The following is a 22060-nucleotide window of genomic DNA, read 5'->3' as shown; positions in this document are numbered from 1 at the left end:
TGAATCACGAACTTCGCCAAACTATTCCAATATTTGGGCCTTAATTTGACCAATTATGTGTTGCAGTGTCTGGCAACTCGACTCATAATGTTCTGGGTTATTATCTATCTGACAAATTCTGTGTTTTGGAGTGTCTGGTAACTCGACTTATTATGAGCCAGGGTATTATTACCTCGACCAATTATGTGTTGCAGGGAATGGTTACTTAAAATTGTATGCGTCGCGTTATACTCGTTTCGATCATTTATGATACCATATGATTAATTGTCTGTTAGCTCGTCTTACTATGTGAAACGATGGTATTTGCTCGATAAATTACTTCCTACAGTGATTGATAACTCGACATATTTGTTGTAGGTGTACAAACAGGGAATGTACGGTAATAAGTACGTTTGGATACTGTCGGGTACCTCGATGTACACGTCTTGGTCAGGTTCGAGTCTGGATGGTACTGGTACAGAATGTACACGGGAACAGATACTGGAGGCAGCTCAGGGCTATATCACACTCGACCATGAATCTATGGGGGAGGCAGATCAACGTACCATAAGCGGCAGGGTACGCCAAATCATTTAGCCATGAACCGTTTTTTTCACGGTAGTATTCAATTAGTTACAAAAGACAGCATTTAAGAATTATAATAAAAAAGTCCATTAGTTTAAGTGAAAGTGTATCAGAAAGATGCTTTGTTAGAATGAAATATTTATATTCATCAGCACGAGGAGTTTTTTATGATTTAGAGTGTTGCCGAATATGACGACTTCATCCGAAGTCACCTTGCGCAGTTCCCTACCTACAAGATTTCCCGGAAGCACACATTTGCGTATGACACCGCCTGGGCGATAGCGCTGGGTTTGAATGCTTCCCTGTGTTGTCTGAATGGATCGATACTAACTGACTTTAACTACAATAACAGCGAAATGTTAAACATCATTCAGGAAAAGATGGACCATGTACATTTTCAGGGTGTTTCAGTAAGTATTTTTAGGTATATTGTTATATATGTGCATGTATATTCCGTGTTATAACATGTTATTTTTGGATGATTTTCCCGGCTTCTAATATTTACTTATCTTTCGCATAACACGTAGGAATCAGTGTTGGTCATCTGAAAATAGAAATATTCAAGATCATACAACAACGACTTACAGTAAAATCAGCATTATTTAACAATTCAATCTGAGTGATGATCTAGTGGCACAGTGATTTCATCTAAACGACCTGGGAATCAATTCCCCCTTTCGAACGTGACAAAAGTAGCTAGTTCTCCTGTCCGACTACGTGACATTTCTCCTTCGTCAAATTGTAATACACCTCATGCAAAAAGATTGATATGACTTGTTTCACATAAATCAATAAGTTCGTAGTTTTTGATGTCTAACGTTCTAAGTAAATGTAAATTAAGAAAACCCGGTCAACCGTCCAAACGGTTGAGACGGTTGACGACGTTGAACATCCGAGCGCGTTCAAACATTCCTATGATTATGATGAAGTATAGGAGAAAACTATGGCATTACGGGTTGATGATTATCAGACGAGGAATATCAATCTTAAACGGCCTATCTCTGACAGTAACTTGACTTTCTATGTAAATGGAAGTTAAGGATTTTCCAGCGAAACTACATTGTACAAGAAAATCGGAACAAACTTGCCAATGCTCAAAAAGTTCTAACCGGCAAATCCTTATTAACGCCTAGAGATAGCGGTTTATTTCAAGTCAGAAAGGTGAAAAGAAATTTCTGTCCAGGCTTTGTTGTATGCCTTATCACTCAACTGTCAAAAGCCCTTCAGGTGTTGAGACCACTGTTTGTTTCTCTCTAGAGGAAATATAGTTGATCGCTGAATATTTCAATTTCTACTCAAGTTCGACTCGATGAAACTACCAAACTTAATCTGTTTCATTTGCTCATGAATTTGACCAGATTAACACTGATCAGTGCGTATGAATACATGGTTAAAATCCTTCCGCGGAACTATTTCACTTTTTTACATTGTTGTTATAAACATGGATTAATTATTAAAATTATCAAATTTATAATGTATTCTTGTATTTTATGAAAGACCAGATATGCTAGATACTTTTTTTTTGACAAAATAATGCTGTTTTTAATCCTAAAATTGCGGACTATTTTACTCGACCGACAAGACATGCACAATCCGGAACTCCTCGGGCTTTTCCGCATTTAGACTTGCACAAGCTACAAGATATTAATATCTAGACCGACTTTTTTATTCGAAAAAAAAAAACAATTGAAATATAAGGATTGAATCTAGATTTGGTCGATTTCATGGGGTCATGAATTGAGTTGCTCTTGAGACAAATTCAATATGAACTGCTTCGCAGTTCATTAAATTTGTCTCAAGAGCAACTCAATTCATGACCCCATGAAATCGACCAAATCAAGATTCAATCCTTAAATAATAACTCTTGAAACAACTCAACTGTATAATATTATATTTCCGTCTGATAATATTCCTTTTGCAACATAGGTAAAATGCCTAAAAGAGTTCTAAAGTACAATTTAAGTGATTTTACCTATCTTTTGATTTGAAACCAGCTATACATCGTTGATACTAAATAATGAACAAGGTGCACTACTGTCCTGCTCTAAATGACCTGCAATAACATTGGATGTGTTGTATTGCCGCCGGTAGTCACTGTTATATGATACCTCACCAGCTTAAAGCTATAACGCCATCAATTGACTTACATTGAAACTCTGATATGCCAATTATTTGCGAATATATTTGATCTTCAGGGACCTGTTTCGTTCAATAACGGGAGACGTGTTGGATTCTCGTACATCCAATCAAACAAAGGTAATATATCAATGCTTTGAACTTCACGTCCTCATTATCACCAGGTCTTAGCTGGTGCGCAGGCTTCATTTTTGCAATTATCTTATTGTTCTTCTTCTAATTGATATTCTCAGATAATATCTTATCATTATTGTATTTTGTGGTTTCCGCCTCTCATTAGATGTACATAGCTGGCCGATTCCTGATGATACACATATCATTTTTCTACATCGTACAGTTGTATCATTTGTAACAAGAGTTGATAACGACTTTTGTTATCAAAGCATCATGGTGTTAGAGAGGGAAAAATCATCCTAAAAAGCGCTCAATAGCACTAACTAAAGACACGCGCACACTCATTTTAAGGTCTATTTTCCATGTTTAAACATTTCAGCAGTGACATTTTAACATGATAATATCATATATTCAAACGATTTATAAGAACTATCAAGCGATACTCTAACGCCATGTATAACTACATTTTGATAATATTAGGGAGAGTATTTCAGACAGGCAAGTATTCATATTTTTCTCAATGAATTACTGGCAAAGCAGAACGTTGTAGAGCATCAAGAACATTCACAATCATATTTAAAATGATAACAATTAAGTAAATAACATTTTTAATTTTTGAAATATTTGAAAACCTTCATTTCAGATTTTATAAGGACATCTGTTGCCAAATATGATCCCGAAGATGACTCTTTAAATTGGACCATTAATCCTAATTTACTGTTTCAAGGTTTGTCCAATGAATTCATTATTGTATTCAACTGTTAAAACGAATTCATATTATGCCTGTCATATGCACACTGTTGTCCTAAACAGGATCACAAATGCGACCAAATAAAGATGGAGTAAGATTTTTTTTTTTGATGAAGTTAATAGTTATTCGCTTTGAAATAATGATAAATGCTCAATAATTTTGACGGTCATAATAGTGTAAAGTATGTATCTGTATAAATCATTCGATAGCCCCATTGTTCTTTTCAGTCGATAATATGGTTTCTTTGTCGGAAGGATAGCCATTTTAATACGAATGTTGGGAAAATACACTTTATTGGTATTTCTATTTTCAGGCGGAAAGGTTCCTAAAGATGTATTCACCAATATAACCAAATACTTCACCATTCCTTTTAGTGCCATGGTTTCGATGATTATTATAGCCACCCTGGGATTTTTAATGGCTTTGGGTTTTCTCACGTTCAATTTATACTTCAGAGAAAATAGGTAAGTTATATTTATAAATATTCAAATAAAATTTTTATACAACCAATTAGGCATTTGACATTAGGTTGGACATCATACAAACTAAAAGTTAAGTAGATTGAAGAAATATAAGTCTAGTTTGCAGACCTTCTTAAATAGAGTCGTATGTTTGTGTTAAAATTGGCCATCATGAGAGGATGATCAAACTGTATCATGATGGAAGACGATTATGCAACATATTAACCATAAAACAACATGAGTTATTTAAAATAATAGTTTTTTCGATGGATTTAGAAATTATTATAAAAAAAAACGTTCCGTCGATTCAATGTTGTCTACGGTTGTCTCCCGCTTCGATTTGACTGGGCAGCCATCTTTACGAAATTGTTAGGAGTTGGTTGCGACCTTGATGCGAGCTGTATAACTGATGAAAGGTGAAGCTACACTTATTGAATGTTATCATCATAGTGTTATGATCAAATGAATAGTTCCATGTTAGCGTCTAACAGATCGTCTATTTCGACCGTCTGACACACAAGGATTTGGCACGAATTTCGAGTCGGACCATTGATAAGATGAGATAGAATCGGACAGTTTAAGTGATGATTGTGTATTTATATTGATTGTAAATGGGTATAGATAAGACATTACAAGTTAATTTTGATTATATACAAAATCAGGCATCACACTGTGGCGGGATCCAGGTATTTTAGCTGAAAACGTCATTGCAATTCTCCACCGAATCTGATTGTGCTTTATTTATTTAGAAAGTCCCATTTACTTTCTCTAAAACCCTGATATACTGACATGTGTGTTATTTCTGACCCCGGATTTTTCACCTAATTTACTGGGCATTTACAGTGGCGAACAACTCATTTTTTCATACGCGCAGATTGATGTAAATACTTGGAAAAATGAAACATATTAAATTTGGCAAATTAATATAGTCCACCTAGAGAAGAAATGGAAACATGAGTAATTAAGGCCCACTTCATGGTTATGTTACATGTACACAGATGGTATCAGATGCGGAGTTTGTCATGCATGCCTATAGCATGTCATCTCTATGGTAATCATGCATGTCTATTTAAAATATTATTTCATAATCTGCTTTCAATAATTATTTGATTTTTTAATGTCTTTGCTGATATCGAAACAAGGAAAGAATGCGATTTCTGAAAAGCTATGTGGTAACTGCGCTACCGTATATTTTCAGAAGCGAATACGTTCTCTCATTTTGCATACGCCAACATCGATGCTTATCTGGTCAACTTCATGGAACGCATTCAAAGAACAGCATTTGCTTGTTTGAATAAAATCCTCAATATATACTATCAACAATCTTTTTTGTTTCAGAAACATCAAAATGTCCAGCCCCCGCATAAACAACGTGATAATCGTTGGCGCTGTCATCATGTATATATCCGTCTGTGTGTCCACCTACAGCTCCTACAGTCTACCAAACGTCGGGGACGCCACATGTATGGTAATCAATACTCACTAAAATGTTAATGTATTGAGCTGATTTCGAACCTTTAAGCATTTTCATTTTGATTTCCCCTATATTTTCCTGATTTTCTTTCTTTGTTTATTACATGTATGTTCTGATTAGGTTCATAGGATCTGAATTCAGTTTTTTTTTAAATATTTTGATTTGTATTGTTGCATGTTTGGTATTATGAGTGTTGCAGTTATTACTGACTTAATAATACAAAAAATGTTTATAAGACAAAATATAATTCAGTTCACGAGGATGCGTTGCAGTATTGAAACTTTTTTGAAGGTATAATATGTTTCAATTAAAACGAATCAGCAATCAACGTTTTGTTATCTTTTCAGAGATTTTAGCATGAACCAGTCTTTCCATTGAAACCTTATATCATATGACTACTGAGTTTTGCCAATGAAGAAGAATTTCATAAATTGTCTTTATTACACACGTGTAACTATCGGTGTCGTAATTGGTTGATTACTTGTGAATTGTATTCCTACGCATGGTAACGACTTATTTTATTACTACGAAAGGTTAACATACCAAAAGGTGATTAACCATCCTATTCCTCTGAATCATATGATTTTTTGAGTCATCATAATTTACAGCGTGTCAACAATTACAGACGGACGGACGGACAGAGCTTCCTAGAAGTCTATATACGCAATCGCATATACATTTACAACTATGCATTTTTCAGTCCCATACAGGTGAAACAGGGGGGGGGGGGGGGGGGGGGACGATCGGTTTCCTCTCATTCGGTCTTCGACGTATGTATGTAACGCGAAAGTTTGACTGTGCTCTAGCGGCTTCATTCGTTGGTGTATTTGGATATAACTTCACAATGATAAAGGACCCTAATATATCTTGCTTCTGGGACTTTAGGGCCTGGTAAAAGTCACTTACTATTTTAGTGGGGGCCAGTAGGGACCATGTATTGTTTTAGCAATGCCCAGTACGCTTGTTTTTCAGGTAAATACCTGGGTGTATTCGATAGGCTTCACAACAATTTTTGGGGCCCTCTTTTCCAAGACCTGGAGAGTGCACGTACTCTTCAAGCAATCGTCCATCTCACGAAAGGTAAACCTATGTGTATAGCATAGACATTACTCCGCATTACTGTAACTACTGCTGTAACCAGAGGATGTAATTTTGAAGATTCATAGATTAGATAAGAAAAATATTAAAAGTAGTATCGAAAATATTTCATAAAATGTTTCTTGATGGCAGATGATATGTAATTTTAATATTTCTGTGTCTAATAAGAAATATGGCCCATTTTTGTTCTGCTCATGATTATGATTTGATGCTGTAATCGTCCATGTTGGAATATCGCAAATATTATCAATTTTCAGTTTAAGCAATACTTATTATATACTCAATATATTGTCTATTATAATTAGTTAGAAAGCATCTCAGGTGGTGTACAGATGATAAAACAAAAAGACAATTAAAAGGTTAAAGAAAAAACATGTTTTGATGTTATGTTTGTCCATTCTTATATTATATTTTATTCAGTTTAAACAATATATGATACATAAAAAGTTGAAGACATATCGTACAATTTATATGCAACTGTTACTCGGAAAAAAACATACTTGTTAAAATAACATTATCATAATGTAGAACAATAACATTAACATGATCTAGAACAATAACATTAACATCACCTAGAACAGTAACATAATGTAGAACAATAGCATTAACATAATCTAGAACAATACCATTTGCATTATGTAGAACAATAACATTAACATTATCTAAAACAATAACATTAACATTATCTAAAACAATAACATTAACATAATCTAGAACATGGCATTAACATAATCTAGAACAATATCATTAGCATTATCTAGAACATAGGGCCGCGGTGTCCGAGTGGTTAAGGTGTCCTGACACTTTATCACTAGCCCTCCGCCTCTCGGTTGCGAATTCGAAACCTACGTGGGGCAGTTGCCAGGTACTGACCGTAGGCCGGTGGTTTTTCTCCGGGTACTCCGGGTTTCATCCACCTAACACACCTGGCACGTCCTTAAATGACCCTGACTGTTAATATGACGTTAAACAAAAGCAAACAAACAAAACAAAATCTAGAACAATAACATTAGCATAATGTAAAACAATGAAATCAACATAATCTAGAACGATAACATTCACATAATGTAGAACAATAACATAAACATAACGTAGAACACTAGAAGTTACATATTCAAGAAAAATTGAAGCGGAATCAGCGCAATAGCTTGGTACTCGGACATAGAAAATAGATATAGAAATGAACTGCATGATTATTATTACGCGCAACACATGCTTCTTACTGGGCTGGGGCCGCGGTGGCCGAGTGGTTAAGGTGTCCCGACACTTTAACACTAGCCCTCCACCTCTGGGTTGCGAGTTCGAAACCTACGTGGGGCAGTTGCCAGGTACTGACCGTAGGCCGGTTGTTTTTCTCCGGGTACTCCGGCTTTCCTCCACCTCCAAAACCTGGCACGTCCTTAAATGACCCTTAAATGACCCTGGCTGTTAATAGGACGTTCAACAAAAAACAAACAAACAAACAATCTTACTGATATCAGTTGTTGTTGAAAAGACCCTTTTTAGAATCGTTGATCTTCTATGTCATTATGCGATTATCACTTATGACGGAAACAAATATACGGGTAAAACAACTTCCTCGAAGGAGGTTTGCTATGTCATATCAGATTAAAAACTCCGGAAAACTCATGAAACAAACATAAGGAAAATATATTGATGGGTTAATTATGGAATCATCCAATCGAAAGCCAGATGGACAGGCAGGGTAATTTCAAGAAGATATTCTGAACGGTTACCTTTTGCTATGAATTCCGTTCATGCTGAAGTAACTCGTAAATTTTAATATCTTGTTATGTTTTAAGGTCATCAAAGACTCTCAGCTGTTTGGCCATGTTGGGGTACTACTACTACTTGACGTCATCCTCTTGACGGCCTGGACAGCCATCCATCCGCTGAAAATGGAACAGATGCAGATCACTAGAGAGGTGATTCTCATACGTAGATATTTTTCTCCTGGTGGCAAAAAAAAAAAAAATCACTAGTAAATGACTCATTATAGAAATGGTATCCATAAAAATAGGCCTCATTAATAAATCCGACAATACAATAAAAACAATTACGCATGTTCCAGCTCAGCAATCCAATTAGGATAATTCGTGCTACTAAGTTCCGAAACTTGATAAACCTACAGAGATATATTTGTCATCAATCCGGAAATGCTAGGCCATTATCTAGAGATATAATTATTATATCAAAAACTGTTAATCAACAATAACAACAAAACAATAAAGGCCTCTATATACAACAACATCTACTTCATTAGGCATCTGAATAAAGTAAGACAATCTACAACGACCTTAGCTTCACACAACAATATCTTTTTTCAATCATATCGGAAATTTCCTTCTTACCGCTATTTATTAGTGCAATAGATCGTTTGGCTTTTTGTCGACTGTCACAATATATTAAAATATTTACATTTGGATGGCAAAGCCATGATATAAACAAACTAAACAAATTTGCAGGCTATGAGAGTATAACTGACACCCAAAGCGTGACACCATTCTATGCATAACTGACACCCAAATCGTGCATTCGGGTGTTATTCATACGCGACCGGATCCCCCGGAACTACTTGCAACCAATGTAAACAAATGGCATCTTATAATTGCTCATCATGCTATCGGATCGAGTACGAGACCAGAAAACAAATCTTAAAATTTAAAACGAAAATAAAGGTAAGAATGGTTAACAATCACGAAAAGGAAATAAAACAAGATTTAATAAACACATATGTTGACAGATATTTGTTCCAGGGCCAGAGTGGAAAATCATTACACACCACATTATTTGCGCGCAACCGCCATCCAGTGTTTTGAATGACAAAAATTTTGAAACCCGACACATCATGTTTATGTCAAATCATAAGAACGAGGCTTCTCTCCGGTCGTACAATAGAACAGTTTCTTCTTCACAAAAGAAAGCATCAAGTGGTGCATTATCGTGTCTAACGCATCCTAAACTTGAAACAGCCATGGTACCCGTCACAAGCAACGTTGTCGCTGAAGCTCGTCGAACTCCCTCGGCCACTGTCACTTCTCTCATTGGTCGTATCCCTGACACCGGTGCTGTTGTAGCTACTATAAACTGTAATCAGGTTTCCATGCAATCAAAGAACATGTTTACATCTGGTTTTTTGGCGAATTCCACTTTCTCCCACTGCACATTCAACTTTCATAGCTAAACTCTGTCAATGCTGTCAGCCGTTGCGTGCGCGTGGTGACGGGTGAAATTTCCATCCGAATAATTGTTCCGGATGGTAATTTTTTTTTTTTAAATCCGAAATCGTTAACAAACTGAATAATTCATCCGTATATTCTGAAATACTGACTACCAATATTATTAATATTGTTATTAAAATATCTGATGATGTTTTCAGTATTTTTTTAATTATTTCCACGCACTATTTTTTTTATTTTTTGTTTGCCAATCAGCACGTGAATCACAATAGGCTGTTCAATTTGTTGACCTCTGACAATGGAAACGTCGGTAAAAGTCAGATTTCAAATTATAATGAAAATTAAAGTTGAAATCGAAAAGAAACTAATATAGAAAACGTAAATATAAGCATTAAACTGTCTTTTTATGGATTATATGGTCTATATAGATGCCAGAGCTTTGCAGACAATCATTTCATAATGCGCTAGCGCGCATTATGAAGATTGTCTGCAAAGCTCTGGCATCTATATAGACCATATAATCCATAAAAAGACAGTTTAATGCTTAAATAAAATCTCTCAAAAAAGTTATTACGAATTTTCGCATGTAATTTGACCGTTATATAACATATATAATAACATCATTTTTTCATTTTGAATTTCTATAAGATCTTTATTTGGTTTTAGAAAGCAACAAGCGAGTACAGCGTGATAGTCGCCAATTTGTTGCTATGTTATTTCTTCGTGTTAGAAATAGGGGTCAATGCAAAGTGAAACGCATATTACTTAACGAGAAGTACGAGTTATCTCCCGTTTTCCATGCATTTCATCATTAATGAAAAGCCCATCTTTTTGCTAATTTGGTGTTACATTTTAAGGTAGATTTGATTAATTTTTTTCATATTACAATTTTTGAAAATTCATGTTGCACGAAAGTGCAAAACGATAAAAAAAACGTGAAAAAATATTAAAACAATGCGTTACCCACTTTAAAATATTTTTAAAATATTGCACAGCTCTGTTTTACCCAAGACATTTGTAAGATAAATGGCATTTGTTTATATAGCCAAATAGAGATAAGTGACATTTGTTGGACAGCAAAATAGAAATTAATGAGGTTAAAAGAAATAACAAAGAAAAGATTCGATATATGCTGTGTAGGCAATTATTACAATTTGTTAGCAAAATTTGTAATACACGAACTCTCAAAACGATAAAACTACATAAAAGGCATTATAAAAATGGTTTACCCACTTCGGATTTCTTTTATTTGGAGATTTTAACATTATTGCACAAGACATGATAAAGATAGTATTTAAAAGCTCAAATAGATTTTGTGTGATACCAAACGAGAGATTGGTGACATTTGCCTGCAGCAAAATAGAGAAGAGTGACTTATATTTGATAGCAACGCAGACATAAATGACATTTGTTAGATAGCAACGCAGAGACAATTTGTTAGATAGCAACGCAGAGACAATTTGTTAGATAGCAACGCAGAGACAATTTGTTAGATAGCAACGCAGAGACAATTTGTTAGATAGCAACGTAGAGATCGATTACATTTGTATGATAGCAAATTAGAACAAAATGATGTTACAGAATTCATTTGATCTGATGACTATTTTGCAGGCCTCTGATGATGACGTGGTACTGTCCGAGGTATTTATGGAATGTAACAACCATTTCTTTGTATACTGGGCGGCCGCCGAGTACTTATACAAGGGTCTTCTTCTAGCCTTTGGCACCTTTCTGGCCTGGGAGACACGTGATATCCACGTGGCAGTCCTCAATGATTCCATATACATCGGCTTCTGCGTGTACAACATAGTAGTGGTGTGTGCCATTGGAGTGCCCACATATCATATACTGACAGTGGAACAGTCCCTCATCAAATACGTCCTCCATAACTGCTTGACGGTCTTCTGTACCTCTCTCGTCCTCTGTATCCTCTTCATACCAAAGGTTTGAAAAGAAATACAAACAAAACATTGACATGTAGCAAAAACTTAGTAAAAAAAAAAACATAGTCAAAGCATTGAAATACATATAAGTTGAACAATGTAATAAATAAACTTAAACATACTAAAAGTACATGAAGGTCGGAATTGCGTTAAGGAAATAGCATTGAAAATACATGTAGAATGGACATGTTAGGAAAAAAGAAAAACACGTGCGATGCATTAAAAATTTATATACGAATTTTGTTGAGAAAAGGTCCTCAGAGTAATGTTTATACACGTATGTTTGCATTTTGTTAAGAAAAGAATTCCAACGCATTGGAGAAACACTATGTTGGAATGTTGTTGTAAAAAAAAACCTCAGAACATAGATAGGTAGGTTTAACTTTGCATGAAAACCCATCATGTAATGTATTGAAACCTAACTTGCTATCAAATCAACAAAGTTTTTTTCACTTGCACGCTACAATCTACGATGCCTGCGGGAATCTGGAGTAGTTTAATATATAGTGTCAGTAGACAGTGAGGTTAACTGTAGACGTTAGGACGCCTTTGAATCATCGTTATGAATATGCGCTATTTTACATTGTATGAGCAACACTATCGATTTTTGTGTAAACGTTTTTTTTTTTAATAATAGTTCATCATTCACAGCTTCTATGATCAATGTGCTCTTTACGACATATCTCCGATCGCAGATTTATATGTAGGGTTAAATTCACCACACATGATTGGAAAAGTAATCAATGTGCATGTATCATTTTGTAGATTGCTCTGCGGAATCAAACAGAAAACATCAGATTTGTGTCGACATTAAAGAGAAAATCTAAATCAGAAGTCCCAACTATTTCAGCCACCACTAAAATGACGACACTACCACATAGTAAGTACAGTCACCACTCACCAGTCACCCCTCACCACTCAAGATTTGAATCAATGGAAGGTTGCGTTGAAAGATCTTGGATACCTATTATTGAAAAAAAATCAGAAAACACAACATTTAAACTATAGAGTTCTTCTGAGATTGCAACAGATACATGGTCAGGGATATTTTATGGAAATGTTCTGTGAAATCATGTCAAATGCAAAGAGAGTAGACCGAAAAGAAATATCACGAGATTGATTGAATATCGTGCTTACAATATCTTTATTTCTGTGCCAATAATTCTGAACAAAATTTATCAACTCTTTAATAAATGATATATTACATCATACTATCTTTAGGTCGCTCTTTTGTCTCTGTAGAGAAAAACATAGCAAAAGCTCATCCATCATATTAATTAAATTTCATTTATTTTGTATATCATCATTAATATGATTTATGTGATAAATAGAGTTTTTTCACTCGTGGTTATGTCATGTGGAATCGATTGAAGTCCTTTGATACATTCCACATTGCATGACCACTCATGTGAGATCCTTTATGTCTACTTAGCCATCATTATCCCTGTGTTATGTATACCTCCACAACACATGTAGCGTTCAATGAGGTACTAGTTTACGAATGTAAATATTTTCCAAGCCAGGTAAAACAAGATTAGATATTTGTTACTGTTTTAATAATATGAATTTATGATCATTGCACGTGAGCATGAACATATAGCTGTAAAGAATGACATCTCGTCTCGATGATGTTTTTGTCGTCGTTGGTGTGTTTTACAAGCTTAATTATCTTCTTTTTTCGTTTTTTGTTTGTTTTTGTTTAATTGGTTTTTTTTTTTTAATTTTTGTTTTGTTTTTGCGTCGTTTAAAAAAAAGAATTATGATGTGCTCTCCATATGAATAACAGGAAATATTTTTCTTAAACTAAATTATGTACATTTCTGAAGGACAAAACATTATGTGGTCTGTCAATAAGTAAATGTTATTAATATTCTACAACGTTTAAGGACTGAACATTCTCTGTATGTCTGAATGATGTCCTAATAATTACTTATCCCAAAAATGATGAAAAAAAATATAAATAAAAAGAAAAATAAATAATCCAATTTTAAAAAAAAAATGTTAATTTTAGGCACCACCACCACCAATGAGAGAACACCAATGAAGAATGAATCACACAATTCAAAGGTAACATGCACTTTTATATATATCTTGAATAACGTATGTGCCCTTAAACACTGCAATCAATATGTTGTGTTGGAGGTGGTAAAAGGAAGTTTCGTCATTTTGTTACATTGTTTCTTTGTGTCACACATGTAGAAACAAGATGACAAAGTTTATCAACATAAATATGCACGGTGATAATTACCTATTTGGCGGTAAATAACAGAGTCTAGACCAGGCGTTCAAGCAACTGAACTCACCCGATCAGAGTCTATACTCAAATTTAAATTTGATGCCGCTGATTGTTTAAAAACATGGTTTTATCTAGCATAACACATATTTAACATTTTGTTGGCTACTTGGACTACGGTACATCTGCTGCAAAGCCTGTCAGAATGTTCCCTACATATCACACCGAATATTTATCAAACGAAGACAATTATAACTCCCTGTCAGATAGAATTGGATCGAGATTGTATTTCGATGTAATGTTTTATCACCTAAATCAAAATGTACAGCGATTAAAAATGATAAAGATTGTGGTCTTAAGGGAGAGTATTCTTAGTTTATTTTTAAATCTTTACATGAACTACAATGTTATCATTTTCATACCAAAAGAATACGTTTGCAAATTCGATGGTATAATCTAAAACGTTATGATTGCTTGTTTTCGAGATGGTGATGGCGGTATAAATTTGACGTGCCAGTGTTAGGGACTGGTATAACTTCAGATACCGTGCGTATCTTTATCATATTGATGTTTATGTTATGAAGCTATAACACAAAAAACGGGATGTTATTTAAACAAATCACAAAGCGGTTTATAATGATACAGCAATCTGTTTTTATTGTGTAACAACTCCATACCATACAATATATTCAAATTAATCCTCATAATTTAATCTGTTATATACATTCTGTGGATAAACACTTTTGTTGATAAAATCGTTTCTCTCAGAAATAATTACGCCACTGTATCAGCAGATCGAAAGGGACATGACAAACGGAAACGTCGGTATCACGTTATTGGCTGATGATATAATGTTTAAGCTTATGAAAATGCGTATTACATGCAAGATTGAATCACTACAGCGGTACATGAAATATGTGCTAATAAATTCTTGTAGGCTCTATACACATAGTTTAATTGCGTTGTTTTAAGTTGTTTGCACTTGTGTGCAATTTCCATAGCAACCACACACATATCGAATGCTTACAAAACAATGGGAATTTCAATTTCAACAAGTAATCAATATTGGCCAAACTTGTTTCTAAACAATTGTACTAATTTCAAAATGATATATGTTTTTGAATTGATAGCATTGAAGTATTTCAATTTTGCAGATATTAATGCTTGAAGTGAAAAGCAAGTCGGACGAAGCAAGTACATCATCTACAGGTCGAGTACTATCTCTCTGAGAGGCAAATGTCAGCGGAAGCTTACAAAACGTGTTTCGTGAAACTGGTCTTGCATTAACAGAATCTTAAAGCAATGATGTTAACATGAAGAAATGGCCACAGCTGAAAAGAAATCAAGATCTTGCGGAATATTTATACCACATATGAGTTTTATTTCAGATGAGGTTGATATACGAGTAAAGTCTCCAACCCCGACATCTGTGACAAATATATCATAAAATGATAACACATTGAACAATCTATTTATCATTTTATGGCGTCAAATGTGACGTCAGCTGTCCCAAATCATAGTATACTAATGCTATATCGTCATGCTTAATTCATTTATATTTGATGTTATTGATAGAGTACAGATTTCTACGTTTGGTAACTATTTAAAATTCATTTGTTTGAGAAGTACATTTGTTTGACATAAATTGATACATGTACTCGCATACAGTACATGCCCGTGCTTGTCTTTTCTATTTTTAGTTGATCTACTGGTGTGTTTTGATTGATCAATAACGGTGGTATTTCTGTTTGAAGTTCGAATAAAATAGAATGCGGCATATACCAAGCTGTAAACAAGTTGGCGACGATTTTATCAGGTTTTAATTGTAATTATCTTGACACCCTTTCTACATTCCTTTATCCCCTGATATCAATGTTGAGTCCAGAAAGGACGAAACAGATACAGCATCTCTTGTTAATATCTAAGGGTAATATCAACTTGCATTTTCGTAAAATGAACTATTAACTTGCGTTTTGTTAACCTTATACAATTAACTATTAACTTGCGTTTTTGTAAATATTGTACAGTGTTTTTGTAACTTTTGTACACATGTTTTGTAAAAAAAATTATTCTGTACTTTGTATCGCTTTTTCTGTATATGTATGAATTGAATTAAAGATCATATTAAGAAATAAAACATGCATGTTTGTATTACAAGGTGAAGCAGGGACGCACTTCACACGGATATCCAAGTGTTGTCTGTATAGTTTAGAATACACCAATTCCCCATAGACCAAATGACATTCGAGATGCTTAGAAGAAGGTAGAATGTAATATCCAGGTCACGCTGAATTCAAAAATCCTTCATTCATAATCTGCGATGGTGCCATAAAGTGAAAAAGGCTGGAATTACACACAGAAACGACATAATGGTAGACAGGTCGATATTAAAGGTAACACACGTGATATGACAACGGTTAAATGCTCGAATACTGTAACACAACTTATTTTCGCGTATTTCTCGGTCGATTAAGATTCGCGAAAATTAATCGCCGATAAATGGTTTCTATCCGATAGTGTAGGCATTTTGTGACTGTAAATTGCAAATCAAATCTCTACGAAAAACTTGTTAGCCATGAAAACGTGAAATTAATTCGCCGCGAAAATAAGTTTTTTTTTACAGAAGTATACAGCTATCGCAGTATACTGGAGTTATCGAAGCATAGTGTGAATTATGTAATGTATATATTTGAAGGCAACAGATCGTTGTTGAATTATGTGCTGTGACAATTTCGAGTAATCATGAATATTATTGATTCATTAATTCAAATATTTATAATAGTTTGATTTTGGGATTCAAATATCTAAAAAAAAAAAAAAAAAAATTATCTATGAATGGCATGAATTCGAGAATTCAATTTCATATCAATAACTAATCATCAAATCATATATCAACATGAGTAAAAACTATATAAAAACTATGTTGATACATATTGAATCATTTTTCATTTATTCGGCTAAAATATATGTTATTAATATAAGTAGCTGCAAATATCTAAACTTTTTAGCCATTAATGTTTGGCGTTGGCCACACTCGGTCACCTCCTCAGACAAAACACGATAAAACGCATGATTATTCTGGTATTAGATGACGATCATCTCTTTATATCACCGATGACACAAAAATGTAATCAGAGTTTAAAATATTTTCTTCTACAGGTATGTATCTTATCTAATCTTATACCAACTGTAGTTTTAGGGGAAACGAAAAAATATGATATATCCCAGTGTTGACATTTTACATTTAGGCTGCTGCGTAGTAATACATACGTTGATCAGAGTTCAAGGGGTCATTTTGCGCATCTTGGAAAGATATTGTAACAAATAAACTTTGTCAATATAAAATAAATATTTGAAATTGATAGCAGTGTTGAACTTATCGTTATATAGACAGTTTATCATTGACACTATTTTGTTTACTGTCAATGTTTAGTCGGTTGCCCGTGACAACAGCTGGAACCCACTGGAATTCTCCGCGAAATCAAAGGCTGTTCCATCAAATAGATCTATTTCAGTACTTCATTTTTTTTCTTAACGACAATGACATTACCAAATGTAAATATAAGCATTGGTTGTCATATCTTTGAAATGATTTAAGGTAGAACATACATTTGGTGTTCTAGAGTATCCAACGTGGTGCGCTAACGCACGCGACTTGATATGCTACAACACCCAATTTATGTACATGTATTACTCCTATGCATGTCAAAAATATAACAACCAATGCTTAAGAAATTGACGTTAGATGAAAATTGTCAGAGACATGGGGTATATTGATACTTTGTGTTTTGCTGAACCGAGGACGAAAGATACGGCCACAAAACACCAGTTTCTTACACTGCAAACGCTATCGTCCATTTGTACCTGTAATTTGCCAAAATATTGTTATTTATTTGTCTGTTTCGTTAAATTAGCATTTTCAAACCTAGGCATGGCATCGGAATGACTTTGTTAAGTCACTAAATCTATACCAACTGTTGTAGCTGGGAGTCCAGCACCATGACAGGTGGTGTATCCTTAGATAGAATGGCGATATGCCACATCTCTATCCCTAGATATAGAGTGCATGGAACCAGATTATTTCTCATTCCGCTTAAATCCCACAGGAAACATCAATGGCTGTTGGCATCTAATTTAACATGCGGATATAAGTAAAACTGCCAATCATTAAAATCGCTTTAAATTGATAAAATTTCACCTTCTCGCGTAAATACATTTATGCTGCCACTTGAACAAGATTGTCCCTCCTGGAAGGATATCCTTTCGTAGGTTATCATTCTTCAAGTAGGAGATTACGTACATCGCGATGGACCTTGCAATCACAGGTAGGTGTAACTTATCACTTGATCAAATGACGTCCCATTAAGAATAGGAAATACTTTAATGATGCTGAATCAAAGTATTTCGTAAATCACATATAATAATCTGATGTCTTATGGAAGTTTTTAGTTTTACATTTTGCACTATCCATTTAGTGTTGCATATCTTATTTTTCAATATGATATTTAGATACCTAATTGGCATCAAATGTCTTAATACAGTCATTTTACTATAATTTATATTATCATCAACAATTTATACACAAATGCCAAGTACTTAATAAACATTTTTATCATTTAAGTACCCAATAAGTTAACGCATGAATAGAGTCGTTTGTCACTTAAATATGACAGTATTAGGCAAAAGCTGTCTTAAATCTGGAATATGAACATAACTTAGAGTAATACACGGCTGTTCTTTTTAAAATATTCAACCACGTGTTAAAATCTAATCCGTAAATTAATAATGTGATGCTATGAAGGCGATATATCAATATGTGTATAATTAATATGTCATTCGCTGCCGTTAGTCATTAATATCAATACGTCTAAAAAACATTTCGTAACACCCTTTTTATAAAAAATACATAACATCACACTTTTTGATCCATTAGTTCTCATATTTCGTCAATCTTTTAAATTCGTATTCAAATTATGACTCTTCATTTTAGGCTTCAGGCATTTGGCACCATGATTTAAGCGGACTAAATAGATAGCATAAGTTTTTTCTGACATCTTTTTAGAAGGATATTGAACTTTCACAAGGAATTTCAGCTGAGACCTGTAGGATTATTTTTACATGATTATGGAGACATAATCTGCCAACAGACCAGTAACACCTGACGCGGGGTTACTTTCAAAAGCAGTGGCGACCTCAGAGGATTGATCAATAAAGAAGTATCAGTGTTAGAGATTCAAATCTGAATCCGCGGAAGGTTTTATGCCGCTTGCATGTGTAAATCAATCCAACACATCAGTCCACTACTGGACCTCGTTAACACAGTATCTCTCCCATCAACTTATCCCTTTCCAAATCCTCATCCCTGAATGCCAGGGATCTTACGAATCTCTTTGATGACATTTGTATCCAGTATCTAGAGTTCCGATATGTTTTCCTCCAGTCAAAGAAGTTGTATTTAATATTTGGCATTATTCCTGATAGGACTATGTTTTTGGAGTCATGAAATCTAGCGAACTTAGATTAATGACCATCCTGCGATACCTAAGTGTACATTTCTCTGACAGACCGTTAATTGAACAATGAAGGAAACAAGAGACATTGAAAGGTTACGAAAGAGCTTTTGAAAATTTCATATACATACATAACAGACTCTTTTGAAGATGGCGACCGGAAAATGATATCAACACAGAAGGACCAGTTCCGATCTCTTAAATGTGAGGCAGGCGCGTAACCCGATTCCATCGAATAAGCGTTACAAAAATATGACTTTTTAGAACAATGAGATTGTTTTAAGGCTGAATACAGGAGTTCAACTAGTTTGTCTGTATACCTAGCTGTTTGATTGAATCAATCATTGTTTCAAACGCTATTATTTTGCCGATATAACACTTCATTTGACTCTAAAAGAATACTTTGTTGTATGGGATGTTGCTCTAAGAAGACATATCGCTGTTCTGTCAGATAGGTTTAATATGATAGATGTTGTAAGTGAGCAGTACTGTGAGCCTAATCACCCATATTGTAATATCCATCGATATTAATACTGCAATAAATATTTGATATTACCATAGTCATTAATCTATTAATATAACGTTTCAAAAAAAAAAAAAAAAAAAAGTCACATATCCCATATGGCGCTAGTCTCCTAAACCATATCAGTTTATTTCAACCGTACTGAGAAGACACTTAAGATGATATAATCAATGGTCTGCGGTCAGTACAACAAAAATTGAGTTAATGATTAAATTTCAAAACAAAAATAAATCTTTTGCAATAGTCCTTCATTCTATTGCGAAATCCAAACAAAAATGTCAGCATTTTGTGTTTAGTTTAGAAGACTAAGATTTTATTTTTGTGTAATCTGGATATCTAACGTTGAGAGATGTTTACATTTAATGAAATCTTGGCAAACCGCACAACAGACTATGGCCTGTATTTCATTAATATCATATTTCCTCTGGGGAATTTCAGGGGCCCTTGGAGGTGCCACGTGTCTGTCACCTTGTAATAATGTTTTCTCTAGCTGTTTGTAAGAACGCTAAAAATCGATTTCGTGTAAGGAAATGTATAGTCAACTGCGGTTCACTCACAGATAGAGTATTCATGACGTTTAATTTACATATAAATGTGTACAATTTGTATATCAGTCGATAGAAAATAAAACCAACTAGCAATGCAATGGTTTTAGTGTAAAAAATGATAGATGTTGTCATAAGACTGTTTTATTGTGTTAAACTAAAGAATACAAAACATATAAAAAGACGCCTTATTGCTGACCAATGTCGACAGTCTGATCTGAAGTTAGGTCTTGACGTTAATCTCTCGCTGCTGGACAAATGGTCATTATTTGTTCATTTGAGGTGAAAAATGGTTCAAACAGCATCACCATCAGGATTGCCCGCCTTCATCACATACAATCGGCTTTCAACAGAAGTCGGCATTGGTTTTCACATTCGAACTGCGTTATCTGCCGATACAGCGGGAAAGTATTGTACAACATGCTGCTTCAGACCTATACAAATATCTATAAAAGGTAAACCTTAAAATGGAAAAGGTGTAGCCTGATTGATACGAGTATTGAACCTTAAAATGGAAAATGTGATTATTTGTAGCTTGATTAATACGAGTATTGATTTGGAAACAATTGCATATTGCAGATTGAAATTTATATTTCAATAATCTGAAACCCTCGACCCTAGTGACGACATGATTGTCATCCATAAGAGATTTAAAACCCAATTTCATAACATAATATCAAAATAATAAAGCGCATATTAATAAATGATATTGCAATAACGGTTTTTGATTTGTTTTAGAAGTGTACATGTAGTGAAGTGTTTAGGAGCTCAACATTTTATTACGGGGGATGATGGATAAGTTGTGAGTCTCACATTGAAGGATTTTAATTTTGCCGGACATATTGTATCATTTTTCAACATAATCCCCTTCAGTATCTATAAAATCTTAATAACGGTGTTAAGGGCCTCAATGCCACTTTTATAGAACTCCTTTTCTTGGCTGTTCGGAAAGTCATCCACTGCATGTATGACGTCATCATCGGACTGAAAGTGGGTGTCTGAAATAGCTGTTTTCAGGTTTCGAAATAGATGAAAGTGTGTCGGAGCGAGATCAGGTGAATAAGACGGATGCTCAATCAATTTAAAGCCACAATCATGAATGGCAGCCATGGCAATGGCAGACTTAAGCTTGTGAAAGGAAACATTGTCCTGATGGAACAACACACCTGTAGTTGGCCTTCCGCGGCCCTTAAGTTTAATATTTAATATTTTTCAAAAGTGAAGCATAATATGTGCCATTGATTGTTTGTTCCTTTTGGAGATTATCTATCAGCAGAATACCATCTGCATCCCAGAAAACCGAGGCAATAACCTTCCCAGCTTACCAGTCTTTGCCTTCTTTTGCGGAGAGCCAGGGTGCTTCCATTGTTTCGATTATTGTTTGGCCTCTGGGGTAGAAGGATGGACCCGTGTTTCATCCATAGTGACAAATCTCTGACGATAGGTGGCAGGATCTTCCTCAAAAAGGTTAAGATTAGCTCGCGATAATGTGCGCCTGGTGTGCTTCTGATCAACTCTCAGAAGTGTTG

At 34.5% G+C, this 22060-nt stretch overlaps 1 protein-coding gene across 1 annotated transcript in view; it reads left to right on the top strand.

Annotated features, from left to right (window-relative positions):
* LOC117336218 (gamma-aminobutyric acid type B receptor subunit 2-like) overlaps positions 1–16778 on the top strand; it is a 44898-nt gene extending 28120 nt beyond the window's left edge. Inside the window, exons 6-17 of the mRNA XM_033896675.1 lie at positions 358–558; positions 741–974; positions 2760–2820; positions 3458–3541; positions 3879–4029; positions 5365–5494; positions 6473–6580; positions 8401–8523; positions 11389–11721; positions 12486–12600; positions 13732–13787; positions 15108–16778. Coding sequence (XP_033752566.1) covers positions 358–558; positions 741–974; positions 2760–2820; positions 3458–3541; positions 3879–4029; positions 5365–5494; positions 6473–6580; positions 8401–8523; positions 11389–11721; positions 12486–12600; positions 13732–13787; positions 15108–15182 — 1671 coding nt within the window. The 3' untranslated portion in view covers positions 15183–16778. The remainder of the gene's footprint in view (positions 1–357; positions 559–740; positions 975–2759; positions 2821–3457; positions 3542–3878; positions 4030–5364; positions 5495–6472; positions 6581–8400; positions 8524–11388; positions 11722–12485; positions 12601–13731; positions 13788–15107) is intronic.
* The last annotated feature ends 5282 nt before the right edge of the window (positions 16779–22060 follow it).

This window comes from Pecten maximus, chromosome 10 (assembly GCF_902652985.1).
Source record: "Pecten maximus chromosome 10, xPecMax1.1, whole genome shotgun sequence".
In the NCBI taxonomy this organism is placed as follows: domain Eukaryota; kingdom Metazoa; phylum Mollusca; class Bivalvia; order Pectinida; family Pectinidae; genus Pecten; species Pecten maximus.
This window is presented reverse-complemented; position numbering and strand designations above follow the sequence as displayed.